The sequence below is a fragment of the Varanus komodoensis genome, unplaced genomic scaffold (genome assembly GCF_004798865.1).
Source record: "Varanus komodoensis strain SLA01 unplaced genomic scaffold, ASM479886v1 scaffold38, whole genome shotgun sequence".
NCBI classification, from domain to species: Eukaryota; Metazoa; Chordata; class Lepidosauria; order Squamata; family Varanidae; genus Varanus; species Varanus komodoensis.
This window is the reverse complement of record NW_025335909.1, coordinates 8,691,261-8,704,309: the sequence shown is the minus strand read 5'-3', so window position 1 is coordinate 8,704,309 and position 13,049 is coordinate 8,691,261. Positions and strand designations below refer to the sequence as shown.

The window sequence follows — 13,049 nt, the reverse complement described above, 5'->3', positions numbered from 1 at the left end:
CAGTGTCCACCCAAAGCGCGACAGCGTGGACTGAAGAGTAAAACAGGCTGCCATGGACGGGTGAGAGTGCAGGAAAGCTGAGCTAACAAGGCAGTGATGAAAAGCACTGAGCCCTGCCTTGAGGGTCAGTCGAATAAGCCCTTCCTGCTCCTGAGGAACACTGTTCAGAGGCTGATGTTTGGACGGAGGGCAGTAGGAAGAAGAGGGACACGCATTGGGTTGGTAAGCTACTCTGTTGTTCCCCAGTCAAGACTAAAGAACTCTGGATCCCTGAATGCTCTTAAAGGAAAGCCTCCAAAGTCTGCGACATTTGATCCACTCTGAGTTTGTTTATTTACTCGTTGGGTTTGTCACATTGCATGTACGCACCACCTTTTTCTCTTCCAAGGAACCCAAGTCCTCCTCCTCTCTATTTTATCCTCACAAGAATTCTGTGAGGTAGGTTAGTCGCAAGAGCCTTGGACTGACCGGACGTTATCTAGTGAGCTTCACGGCTGAGTGGGGACTAGAACCCAGATCTCCTGAATCCCAGTACTCGAACTGCTATATTACCCTAGCTCTCAGCATTTAAAGCATTTCTACTTTGCTCTTCAGTTGGAAAGATCCCCAGAGCAGCTTACAGGTAAATAAACACAAGGAAGTTCTTGCCCTCGGGCTTACAATCTAAAAAGACACGACACAAAAACTAAAAGAGATGGTGGCAAAGGGGAAGCAGGACACTCGGGGAGCTGTGATGGATGCAGTGCAGCAGGAAGAAGGAAAACTCCAGGAAGGGCAATCCTGAACTGCTGCCACTGGCTCAGAGTTTGGCACGGGGTGGTTTGACCAACTTCTGGCCTTCTAGGACCTTCCCAAATAATCTGGTCGCCTCCATTGCACAACCCCAGTGGATGGTGAGTCCAAAGCCACCATGGCCGTAGTTGTGAATCACCTGGAAGAGAAGGGGAAGACAGAGCTCCGTCAGGGTCCTTGCCCACCAGGGCTCATGTGCTATTTCGGGAACAAGTACCCTGTGTGCAAGGTGCCAGCATGCCTTGCCCAGCATCGTTCAAGAGGAGACCGAAGGCCAAATGGAGTGTGATGTCAAATAAGCTTTTGGCTGCCCTGGGGAGGCCTGAGCAGGACTGCGACCATGAAGGGCAGGAAGAGGGCTACAGGCCTTCCCCGTTTCTTGTTAAACTGTGGCCCTGGGAGCTTTAAGTTGTATGCTGCTGCTTTTGGCGGTTCTGGCCCAACCACACAGCTACACCGCAACAATTTGGGACAGTAAGCAAAGCCCACCTTCCCATTCAGCTGGCAGTAACACGGGGAGACAGGGGCTGGCAAGGGGAACAGGGGCTGCCCCAGTCGGACTGTCCTCCCCACCCCACTGAGATGGAAGGGCAGCAGGGCCATCCCACCACCAAAGCCCACTGCTCTTTCTCCTCTTCCCTCCCCCCGTCCCTTTCTCCTCCGGTGTCCTGCCTTCAGGTTGTGCTCCTGCAGGCAGGGACTGTCTCGTCCAAATTACTGATCACGTGTCACTCCAGGCCCCATTTTCGGCTGAAGAGAAGGATAAATATGCTTTACATAGATGGACAGATGGCAGGATGGATAGATGGACGGAGAAAAATAAACCAGCTGGGCTGATAACAGGAATAATATGGTTCACAATGGCTCCTCAGTTTTTGTTCCATATTCCCTAGTGCCATTCCGCAGCTCTCACTTTATCGGCGGGTTTCCTTCCCAAAATCCTGACTTTGAATTATCTCCAACTGTGAAGAGGATGCTTTCTCGGCTGCAATCATTACATTTTTTTCAGGCACTCTCTCTGCTGTCAGAGCTTTTAATAATCTCTGAGATTTCTATCAATTCAGTGCTCGTTGTTCATAAGGGAAGAAACTGAGCAGTGATTCAGACATGAGTAGGGAACCCTTTGCTGTGAGGAAGCACAGAGTCAGCTCCAGGCCCCGGTGCCCCATCTGCGTTGCAGCCAGAAGCTTCGCATGATCAAGTTTCAGATGGAATCAAACCCAGTCAAGGGGAAAAGTGGATCGGTGAGACCCAGGGAAAAAGGAGGACAAGTCTGAGCATGGGATTTCGTGGGCACTCAGGTGAGAGAGTTCTCCTGATGAGACCTGGAGAACGTCAACGCAGAGAACAATCCCAGTAGAGGAGGAGGGGAGATTTGGGGGCGCAGAAGCGCAAGTCACCCACGCACGCGACACTACGGAACGCATCCCAGGGCTCTCGCCTACCTCCGCTTGTAATGATCCATGGCGAACAGTCTCGCGTTCGAGCCGAACTTGGGGTCGTACTGGACGGAAACCAGTCCACTCGCCAATGATCTTGGCTTTCTGGAAGCAACAACATCCAGTCAGTGCTTCGCGGTTATTCTCAGCTGGCAGCCTGGCTTCCGTGGGAAGGCACGGGAACCGGGAACTGCGATAGCAGTTCTCCTCCGGGAGTGGGGAGAGGGGGGGTCCGGTCCCCACTCAGAGCCGCACCAGCTGCTTCCCGGAGGCACTGCGTGGCTGTGGTACCTGGAGACTCGGCAGCAAGTGGCAGCAACCGCGCCAGATCTGCTCATGGTCCTGGGGGCTGTTCTCTTCGCTCCAGTTGCCCAGCTGAAATATGCCCCCCAAAGTCACGGCAGTGCTCCTGCAGCACAGAACGGAAGGAAAGTTGCCCCGGACGGAGTGGCGGCTTGTGCGCATCCCCAGGCTGGCTGGACGCTGGGTCCTCTGCCGCGCTTCATGCTTGAGGGCGGGGGGGAAGCGTTCTCCCAGTCAAGGGCCAGCCTGCCACCCTCAAGGGGGACATGCCGGCATTAGATGGGGCCACCCTCCTCTGCGATCTTCCTCACTCACCCCCCCCCCCACGCAGAGCCCAAGTCATACGCTCAGCCAGGGACACGCCTTTGCATTCATGCGCACACCACACTCTCCCAAGCACCAGGGAAAACGAGGAGAATGGGGGGGCCTGCGAGAACCACCCCCTCTTGGAGGGGCACTTCCCCCGAAAGCCGGTTTCAAGCCCCCTTCAATACACGGCGTGTGTCCCGCTGGCTGCTCAGGAGTGTGGCTCACAGCAGTCAGTGGGCCGTGAAATGGACACTTGAACATGGGGGAAAAAATAAATGGCTTTTTGGGTCCACCTGACAGATTTCTGCCACCGTTAGTTTCACGTTCCTTACCCAGGTATGATGTAAGGTGTCTTATAGATTCCAGCCGCAATATTGTGAGTGATGACGAAATGCTTCACCCAGGGAGCATCGACCTGGGGAACCAAAACAAGCAGGCCGGTGGGTGCTTGTTCCGGTGGGCAAAGGTGCCTCCGGGCACCTGCTTCCGCCTCGGTGCTCCTCCCCCGCGCGAGGGCCAGTTCTGAGGCTTGACGCAGACCAGGCCTCTCCCCCCGCTGCCCAGCCACGCTGCTCCCTGTGAGGGGCTGGGGTGGGCTTGAACCAGAGGCTCAGGACGCCACTCCCTGCCTAAGAGCTGAGCGTGAGGCTCTGGGGGGGCCGCACTGCGGCATTTTGCAAGCTGAAGCGAGGCAGGTGCCGGCTGGGCCTCCGCTGCGCTGCAGCACCTCCACTGCAGATGGTCCGGCCGAGGGCAGCATCCCGCTCGGCCCACCTGAGGTGTCCCAAAGACCCAGCGGAGTCCCACCTTGCAGCCGACAGCGCTCTGCTTCCTTGGCCTGCGCAGCCTCACCGGCTGGCTGGCCCCCCAGCCCAGCGCCCCTGGCCCAGGTAATGCAGGCAGAGGCTTGCCTCCCACCACCGACCCGTGCGAGCCACGCCGGCGTCCCGGAACCCGCCTCACCTTGATGATCTGTCCCCGGCCGGGGAGCAGCTCAGGGTCAGGCTGCAGCTCCCCTGCACGGATCCCGGTGCAGTTGACGATGACATCCACACCTTGAGCCACCAGCTAACAAGAGACACGTTTGGGGCCTTCCCGTTGGCATGGCACGTAAGTCCATCCCAGACGCATCCCTCCTGCCTAGAGCAGCCCTCCTCAAGCAGGTGAATCCCGGAAGTCCCAGTCTAGCAGTGACACTCCAACACAGCTCAGAGGCGCCAGTGTGGGGAAGCTTCTGCCAAAGCTGTCAGAGCTCCGGAATGGCTCCTTTCCAGCCGTTTCCTTCCTTCTCATTTATTTGAAGATAATTTAATGGAGGATTTCTGCTAAAACAGCCCTCGAGGTGGCTGGTAAGGCCTTCCCTCTCTGAAGGTGGATGATCCCAACAAAAAAACTGCAATGGCCAGCCTTCCCCATGACTTCCCGTTTCTTCTCGCTTAATCCTCTAGTCCAGGGCTGCTGATCCTCAGTAAATTCGGCCTGCCGGGGCCCAGCCAGGAACCCCAGGGTTTCCTAGGCGCTGGGTTTTTGGCCCTGCCCACAATGGAATGCAGCCCCCAAGAGCATCTCTGAAACTGAATTCAGTCCTTGGGCTGAAAGATGTTCTAATCCTTTTAAGGATGAAAGGACAACATGTGAGCAGGAGAACCCCCAGAGGCTTGGCGGCACTTGATGAGATCTGATCTTTGCGAATGTTCTCTAGTTCCCCCCCCCCCCACTACTCAGTTCAACACTCTCGAGGCCAACCCACAAGTGGTGCTTTTGCTCTTCCGCACTTCTGTCCTGGGTACTTATAAGCCCCCCTTCCCTTTCCCTTACCCAGTTCCCCCTTATCATCTCTCCCCACCCCCGTCTCTGTCTCCCCCTGGCCCCCGCAGCTGCAGAGAGCAGTGGGGATGCCTCTGCTTCGTCTTGATCAATGCCCCCTCGCCCCCATACAAATGCTAGAATTCCCAGCTAACCTCCTGGAAGGACTCGATCTTTCGATGAAAGAACTTGACTCCCCGTAGCTTCAGCCTTGAAGAACAATTGAGTTTGCAATGAGAACAGGTTACCCGATCTCAGAGGAGCTGTCCATGCTGAATGCTGCGATTTCACAAATTCTCGGGGAGGGGGCTCACTGAACAACAGAAGCACACGCCTCTACCTGAAGGGGAAGCTAACCTCATTCGGAGATCAGCGGACGGGTCCCTTTTACCTGTTTGTCAGCCAAGGCAAATAGCTTTTCCCCTCCAGCATCACTGCTGTGTTGAACCAGCCATAGCTGCACGTGGGGTGGGGGGAGAGAAGGGGGAAACGCACATGAGCTTTGACCTGAAAAACCATCTCGTCCTGCACACAGACTGGGTGGGATCTGAATTCAAACCATGCCATTCCCAGAGACTACTCTGCCTCCTTAACCGCACTGGCTGTTTCATGCAGTCAAGCGCAGCATCATTCTGAGTCCACTACATAAAGCGATTAATCAGCTGCTAATCCATTATGCCCACTTTCAGTTTCATCACAGAACTGAGATCTGAGCAGTGCTAAAAAAGCGCCTCCTTTTCCAATTTTTGCCACATAACCTCTAGATGCCGGGCACTGCAGCACAGCGGAATAGCAACAAGTAGGCGAATGACAAAAGTGGCTTCTTTCACTGCCACAATTAAATATCACATTTGGGAACTCTCCAAACGCGCTCTTTAAATACAGGAGTGAAACTGGATGGTCACAGTGTCATCTAAGGAGCCCACAAATTAGTGTGGACAGGGAAGAGCCGGCGCATGAGAAGCAGCTCGCGAAGAGCACCCGCAGACTGGCTATCCTTTCCCCACCTGGCGTCCTCCCTGTGGGCCAGACAGGTGCTCCCACCCCATGGCCGGCATGGCCCCTCCCACTCCTGCGCAAGAGGGGCTCCTGGCACACCTAGCAGATGGCCTGAGCTTTGGCCCCAGGAGCTGCCTTGCCACCCAAATTCGAAGGGAAGGGGACCAGTACCTGTAGCCTGGAAATAGCTGCAGTTCTTTCTCCGACAGGTGCCTAAACCCTAAGACCATGTCCTTCCATGATGGCTCCTAAGGAACAGAAAGCATTCCAAGTCTACTTACTAAGCAACTGAGAAAAAGTCCACAAGCTCAAGAGGATCTGGTCTCAGTCTTGGCTGTGCAGTGTTCCCGCCCCACCCCCCCGGACTTTGTGAAAATAGTTCACTTAATCAAAGCAATGCCCAGGTGTTTCTGGCTGGGCACAATCCCAGAGGCCTTCTGTCTTGGCCATCCGGCCTCTCTCAAATACTTCCAGCAGCCCCCTCCCCCATCCTCTTCTGTGCCACTTTGGAGCAGCTACTGACATAGAAACAGAGCGAGTTGGAAGGGGTCTCCCGGGCCATCTAGTCTGACCCCCAGCTCCAGCCGGCTCCGCTCACGACATGCCCACCATGTGGACGTCCAGCCTATCCTTGAACACCCGCACCGATGGGGCCTCAACCACCTCCCCTGGAAGCCCATTCCTCACCCTCAGGGTCCCGACTGTCAGGAAGTGCTTCCTGGCATCCAAATGGAGCCTGGGTTCCCTGCGCTTGGCTCGGTTGGAGCACGTCCTGCCTTCCTCTGCCTTCCTCTTCCTCTGCCCCCCTCCGTGTGACGCCCCTTTCGACATTCCTCCTACTCGACCCTTTTTACCCACCAAGTCTGGTTCCATCCCCTGGAGTGGGCACAGAGAGTGCGTCCACTCCACATTTTGTACCCGATACTTGAAAACATGATGATATTTCCTGTTCGTTCCTCTACCAGGCTAAGCATACCCAGCTCTTCCAACTGTTTCTTGTGAAAGTTGGTTTTCAGATCCCTCTTCAGGATACACTCACATTTGCTGGCATCTTCTCTAAAAAACGTGGTAGCCAGAACAGGACGCTGTTCCCCACAAGGGGCCTGATCGGCCAGGGCAGAGCAGCACGGCTTCAGGGTGTGATCTGGCTGCTGTGCTTCTGCTGGTGCAGCCTCAGGCTGCATTCGCTTCTTTAGCAGCTGCATCGCCTTGCTGGCTCAGCCTCAGCTTGGGATAGACGAGCACTAAAACACCTACATTATTTTTACATGTACTGCTTTTGTTCAAAAAGTCATCACTATTAAAGTAATTATCCTATCCTCTGCAGATGGTGCCACTTTTGGAGGAGGTCATTAAATAAAATATAATAGAATCCTGTATTGGAATGCTATTTCCTTGATACATTTAAATTAGTTCTCCCTATGCTGGTTGGGGTTTTTTCCTTGCATTGTACCTTAGAAAGGATCGAAGAATCACCTGAAAGCAAAAAGGGACTCTAATTTTCCCCTTTCCCTTATCAATGCCTTACTCCAAGCCTCCACCTTCCATGAGAATTAAGCATCTGGTGTGAGAATGTCATGAAAGAAGAGCTACTTACTGGAACTGGCTGAGTGAAGAGATTGTATCCAGAGATCAGAAACAAGCCCATCTCCTTGGCTTCCGGCGAATGTACGTGTTGGAGCAGATAATCAAGAGTCTCTTTGTTCCAGAGCCTGCAGTGTTAAACACATACATATGTGTGATCAGACCCTTTGCCCCTGCTTGTGTTCAAGGACTGCATAAGAAAATGTACTGCAAGTTGAAGATTTACCCAGAGGTGCAGTTGGGAAGTATGTCCGGCGAGGGGAATACAAAGCATCCTTGGGCTTTAAAGGCTCGGTTTCAGAGTTAATGCTTCCAGATGACGAAGCAAGATGGTCTTGCCCAGGTGTGTCAGAAGCCTGTAACTGCTTCCACAGAAGCTGCTGCGCCTGCTGCTTAGAAGGCGCCTTCTCTGAGCATTTCCTTGGGCGTCGAAACAGTATGAGGGGGTCACCTAATCCAACATCGTTCCCAAGGCAGGACACCCCAGAACCTCCCAACAAATTTGGATACAATGTAAGTCGGGGGACAGATGATCATCGTACAGTATTTCCCAAGCTAGTTGGTGGTGGCTCAAAAGAAGGACCCCCGCTCTTAGGCTGCGTACATTTCTCCATCCCTCTGTTGCTCCACGCTTGCCTCTGGCTAAGCAGGTTCTAGCACCACAGGCTCAGGCGGGGACGTGAGGCCACAGCCCACCTTGCTCCTCGAGGCAGGACTGGCAGCGCAGGATGGAAATGCAGCATCCCGGAGAGGCGGCCGTCCAGCCTCAGCTTAAGTTCTCCCAGAGAAGAGGAACCCACTGACTTCCAGAGAAGACTGACACACGACTGGCCACCTTTTACCACCTGGAAGTTCCTCCTGATGTTTAGCCACCCAACGCAGGTGCCAGCCAGAAGAAAGGTCCTCCAGGCGGTGCCCTGGCCGGGAGCCTTGAGGGAGTGTGGCTCTTCAAGAGCTGATGTGGTGCCAGCCCCTGTCGTTTGTCTGTGGGAAGCCCAGGGAGTGGCGCTCACCTGGATCCCCAAAGAGCTCTGCCGCTGGCCTACAAGAACAGAAGCTCTCACCGAGCAAGGGAGTCAAAGGTGTTGCCCTTACGTCTCTTCAACCTTCCCCTTGTCGTACAGGTACGGCTGCCAGAGTCCCGCTGCCCCGTCGCTGGTGGTGTGGGGTGTGAATGTGTCGGCGTAGATCTCGATCTCCAGCGGCCGGTCCCCCGAGGAGTACCGGTCATGGATGCAGAGGGCCGTGGACAGTCCCATCACTCCGGCCCCAATCACGGCCACGCGCATGGCGGCTGCTCACGCCGTCGGCTCCTGAGGGGACAAAATGGCGACAGTCTCGGGCACGGCAGAAGTTACTCCTCAGTGAGCATACACAGAATCAGGCCCTGTGCATATCTCTGTGTGTAAACGCTTAAATGGAGTCAGGTTATTTGTTGTTGCAATCCAGAGTTGTCTACTCCGGACTTCCCCAACCTGGTGCCCTCCAGATGCGTTGATTACTTCTTCCATAATTTTTATACATCTTGTTATTAATAACTCAGCCTTAGGTTGGAATGTCAACCCTTTAGAATGGAGGAAAAAGAATACAATATTTGGCTTATCAGTGGCAATGGCGAGGAGCGGGAGTAAGGCCAGGGGAAAGGGGGCTTAGCCCTCCGGGGAACCCCAGAAGACCAGGCTGTGACCCCAGGACTTGCCCCCTGAAGTACCGCACTCCTCTTGCAGGGCCCGAGAGCTCCCAGCCAGCAATTTGCGTTAACAAGCCCTGATACCAGAAGAGGCTTTTTACGCTTCAGCCCAGAAGCCTGTTCTTGAGTTCCGCCGATCCCCGTAAATTGGGCAGCCTTGAAGGGCAGCGGCATGGGCTGGATCCTAGCGCTACTCTCTCCCCACTGCATGTGCCTGTGCTGCCAGCACTGGCAGACAAGGCCTCGTGCCAGAATTAGGCTTGGGGGCTGCTGCTGTGGGCCCGAGTTTGAAGGCCTTGCAGGCCTCCAGCACACTGGGTTTGGTGGCTCTCCTGCTTCACAGCTGTGCTCAGGCCAGCGCTTCCCCGGCTGGCACCACGGCTTCCTTGCGCTCTGGGTCCGTGGTGCACTCTGAGATCACGGCAAGATCGAAGCGGAGCTTCCCAGAGGCGTTTATTCTTGGCCACATTCGGAGACCATCTCCTGGATCCAACGGACCGGCCAGCAGAGCTCAGAGACTGCTTCCTGTGCAGGGGACAATCATTCTGTAGCCAGAGCTTGGCCAGAATCATGTGCGCACGAACACAAATTAGCTGGCGAGTTTCTCGGCCGGTGTGCTGGTCCCATCCTCTGCGTGACCCTCCGCTTTGCAATTCTGAAACTCTGCCCCCTCTGGCTGGGGAAACGCCTTCCCTCCCTGCCAGGTGTGGAGCACACGTTCTATTCTTGCAGCAGGTTCTTTCAGATCAAGACAGCAATGGAAAGAAACTCGGGGAGAGCTGAGGCATCCTTTGCCAGAAGTAACAAAGGTGAGAAATGTTGGACAGTGCAGGCCTTAAAACAGCGGGCTCGATGTTTTTGATGACAGATGTTGTTTGTAGTTTTCTTATTGTTTTTTTAGAATTATAATTTCAAATAAAACTTATTTAAAACAAAACAAAACAGAGAAGCAGCCTTGCTGCTGCAGCTGAATCTGACTATTGAACAGATTGGTCATTTCAAGCCACTGCAGGAGAGGACAGACCATCAGCTTAGCAGTCCATGGCAAGGCCTTCTAAGATTTCACAGAAAAATGTGTGCATACTGGAGCAACGCCCCGTCCTCCCACCAGCTCCCTGCCCAAGCCTCACTGCAGCCTTTGCACAGTCCTCCCTCCCCACCTGGAAAGGCCGAAATACTTGCATGTTGAACTCTCAGAAGGCTTAGCTACTAACAGGAAGAGCTCTAAGCTAACATTGGGTGCGACTTTGCCTTTGGACCTTTGCCCCTTTGGGCACTTCCCCACACCCACCACTGGAATGCTGCCCCTGAGAACTTTTCTGAAGTTGAATTTGCCCCTCAGGCTAAAAAAAATTACACCCCGTGTATCCCAGTCCTCCAAGCCGCGGGAACTTTGGAGCAGGGGAAAGGTGTTTGGCATCTGAGCTGTGTTTTGGGTTCCTTGAAATCAGGTCACAGGAAGCCTATGATGATATTTCCCCTATTTATGCATATGACGTTGTTAAGTGTGAACGGGACTTTACCACTAGCCGCTCCAACGTCCCAGGGTTCATTGCTCGCACACCAGATCTCTGGGGAGACCAGCTGGAGCCCCGTAACAGAGTTATAGGACGTTCGAGCTGCTGTCTTGCACCAGCCAAGCCCCGATGAGGGAGGGGGAGACAGATGTGCCCTTGTCTCTGATACTCACATATCTAAATTCACCCGCAAGGAAAACAAAGTGATGTGCAGTCCTCAAACGTCGCTTTCCATATTGCAGCTGACGAGTTGCATTTTGAACAACTGATAAAGTCATTGCACGGCGGTTGCAGTTTCCATGGTTTAGCTCTAACTCAGAGAACAGCCAGCCTTGTTTTCCAAAAATCAACAGCCAGCAGGCACAAAGTCTGCGGCGCAGCCTGGACAGAGGGCCGCCTCACATGCAGCGGCAGCCCATGTGTGGTCCACAGGGGTGAGTGGCGGAGAGCAGGAGCCGTCGGCCAGGCCCGGTGGCGCGGTGTCGGGGCGTCCAGTCAGGGCTCCAGTGTAAAACCAGGTTAGACATGCATCCTGATTTCAGACTGCGAAATACTAAGGGTGTCTTCTTGGGAGTTTCATTTACATCTCCTTTGTATCCTAAGCCTTTAGGAAAAACTGGGCATGCGCTTACAAGTTTCCCTGGACAACAGCAAGGACTTAAAGCCAAGCTCTTAAAAGTGCGTATTTTACTATGAAAGGGGTCTGAAAACTACATTTCACCAACTTGCCGTGTAACTATAGCCCAGGAAACATCCGGATGTGAAAGCAAAGGCCGTTGTTCCTTGTGATCCAGTCCCTACTGTTAGGAAGCCAGCAGCTCAGGCAAGATTCGGAAACAGCCAAAAAGCACCGTGTTGTCTGCAAATGCATGGCACTACCAAGCAGGCACATTTAATTCTAGCAAACCAAAAGTAAGCAAGCAAACAACCCTTACCTGTTTGCTGGCCAAAGTGCCGCTTCAAGAAAAGCTGCTGACTGTACAGTTGGCCCAAGTCACGAGCAGCCAGGCATGTGGGACGAGTCCAGAAGTTCACCTGCAAGAAGATCGGCCTCACAAGTCCTTATGTATTCTGGGAGCCGGGGAAGCGGTCAGAGTTCCCCCACAGAGGGGCGGCCGAGGACGAGGAGGTGGAGTTTAACACTCTCTTCTGCCCAGGGAGGAGAGCTGGCATCGCTCCGGGGGAACGCAGCTCTTCAGGGGAGCAGTTCGCCTGCAGTTGCTGCAGCCAGACAAGGCACACTGCTTCTGGCACGAGGCTCGCTGGAAAGGGCTGGTGGGTGTTTCCGGCCAGCGCAGGCCCTGCTGTGCCAGTCTGGGAACCCAGTGGTGCTGCTGCTGTCCACAGCAGAGGGGAGCCCTGCGTCTCCTCGCTAACGCTCGGGAACCGTGTTAGCGGAGAAAGCAGCGCTGGGGTGCGGAATACTTGCATTTTCTCCCAGCCATCATCTTGCACACAACGTCTTATGCCCAGGCTGCTCGGCGGTGCCGTCCTCACTGACGGCACAAGTAAATAGGTTCTAGGAATGCCTGCTGGCAAGCACAGACGGTTTTTAGCCGTCTCCCTCGTTCTAGCTCTTTGGGCCGTGCGGACGTGTGTGCGCACTGGCACAGCTCCCCTGCCCACGACCCTCCTTCCCGCTCAAGTATGCAGCCCTCGGCCACCAGCGCAACTCAGGTCCCCCGTTCGGTTCTTCCTCGGCCCCCCCACCCTTGGAGCTCTCTCAAACCAGCCACCTAGCCCCATCCTCCACCCGCTCCGTCTAGTCAGCTCTTTCTGCAAACCCTGCCATTCCACGGACACTCCTGCTGCTCAGCTTGAACGTTCATTGCCCACGGCAGGCAGACTGAGGAGTGCCTGACTTCGTTGGCTCTCGTTAACCCATCACTCCCTTGGCCTCTCCCTCTGCTGTCTTGACTGCTGCCCACAGCGGCATCGTAAGCTTCTCGGGACAGAGGTCTGCCTGCTGGGGCCTGTGCGACTCTGGCCAGGGCGTGGTGCAGGTCCGCCTCCAGGTGCTCTGCTTCCAGGACCTGCAGGGGGTGGGCAGGGGAGGCGGTGGCAGGAACGGGTCCGTCAGTCAAACAAGCGACGGCTGCCGGTGCCACTGCACGCAGGTCCAGCCACCCATCGTGACGGCAGCCATCTTTTTAGTTCGCAAGGAACTCCCCAAGAAAACAAGGCAGGGACAGACCCGACAGATGGATCGATGCCGTCAGCTGCCCGCCTTGTGAAGAAGGAAAGTCGGTCACCCGAGGACCTGGATGGCGAAGGCTGTGCTGACCCTCAGCAAAGCCTATTACGGTAATTACTCGATTACTTGCCTGTCTCTTGCTTTCAGCGTTGCTGGCCCTCACACTTTCTCAGCCGGGCAATGCTTCGGAGCCCGCTTTGGTGTGGATCCTCGCTCGCGGCTGGCAGGGGCTGGTCCTCTGGGTGCGGGCCAGGCTTCCGCCGTGCTCTCCGCCAAGGAGCGGAGTCTTGAGGCCCCTCAGTCGATTCCAAACCTTTCCTGGTAATCAGGCTGGTTAACGGGAACTCCTCAGGCAGCAGAAGTTTTTCTCCGTACAAGTATAGGAAAGCGATTACTCCTGCCGAACACCGATGTCA

At 54.8% G+C, this 13,049-nt stretch overlaps 1 protein-coding gene across 2 annotated transcripts; it reads right to left on the bottom strand.

Annotated features, from left to right (window-relative positions):
- Window positions 1-309: 309 nt before the first annotated feature.
- On the bottom strand, window positions 310-12,108 carry DAO (D-amino acid oxidase). Of its 2 annotated transcripts, none has more exons than XM_044440762.1 (11): window positions 11,375-12,108; window positions 8,328-8,545; window positions 7,246-7,360; window positions 5,820-5,896; window positions 5,041-5,106; window positions 4,805-4,859; window positions 3,807-3,911; window positions 3,176-3,258; window positions 2,523-2,640; window positions 2,238-2,336; window positions 310-931 (listed from the first exon to the last, which is right to left on the bottom strand). In XM_044440762.1, exons 2-11 carry the CDS (start codon window positions 8,519-8,521, stop codon window positions 800-802), a joined length of 1,044 nt encoding a protein of 347 aa, XP_044296697.1. In that variant the 5' UTR covers window positions 8,522-8,545; window positions 11,375-12,108; the 3' UTR covers window positions 310-799. The 2 variants fall into 2 exon arrangements, with proteins under 2 accessions (XP_044296697.1, XP_044296698.1); XM_044440763.1 differs by having other exon boundaries at window positions 801-931; window positions 2,238-2,332.
- Window positions 12,109-13,049: the final 941 nt, after the last annotated feature.

Coding starts and splice junctions, on each gene's coding strand:
- DAO (XM_044440762.1), bottom strand. CDS start 8,521: ATGCGCGTGGCCGTGATTGGGGCCGGAGTGATGGGACTGTCCACGGCC. Junction 5,897..7,245: donor TCTTCACTCAGCCAGTTCCA/GTAAGTAGCTCT, acceptor TCTGTTCCTTAG/GAGCCATCATGGAAGGACAT. Junction 3,259..3,806: donor GCCGGGGACAGATCATCAAG/GTGAGGCGGGTT, acceptor TTGGTTCCCCAG/GTCGATGCTCCCTGGGTGAA.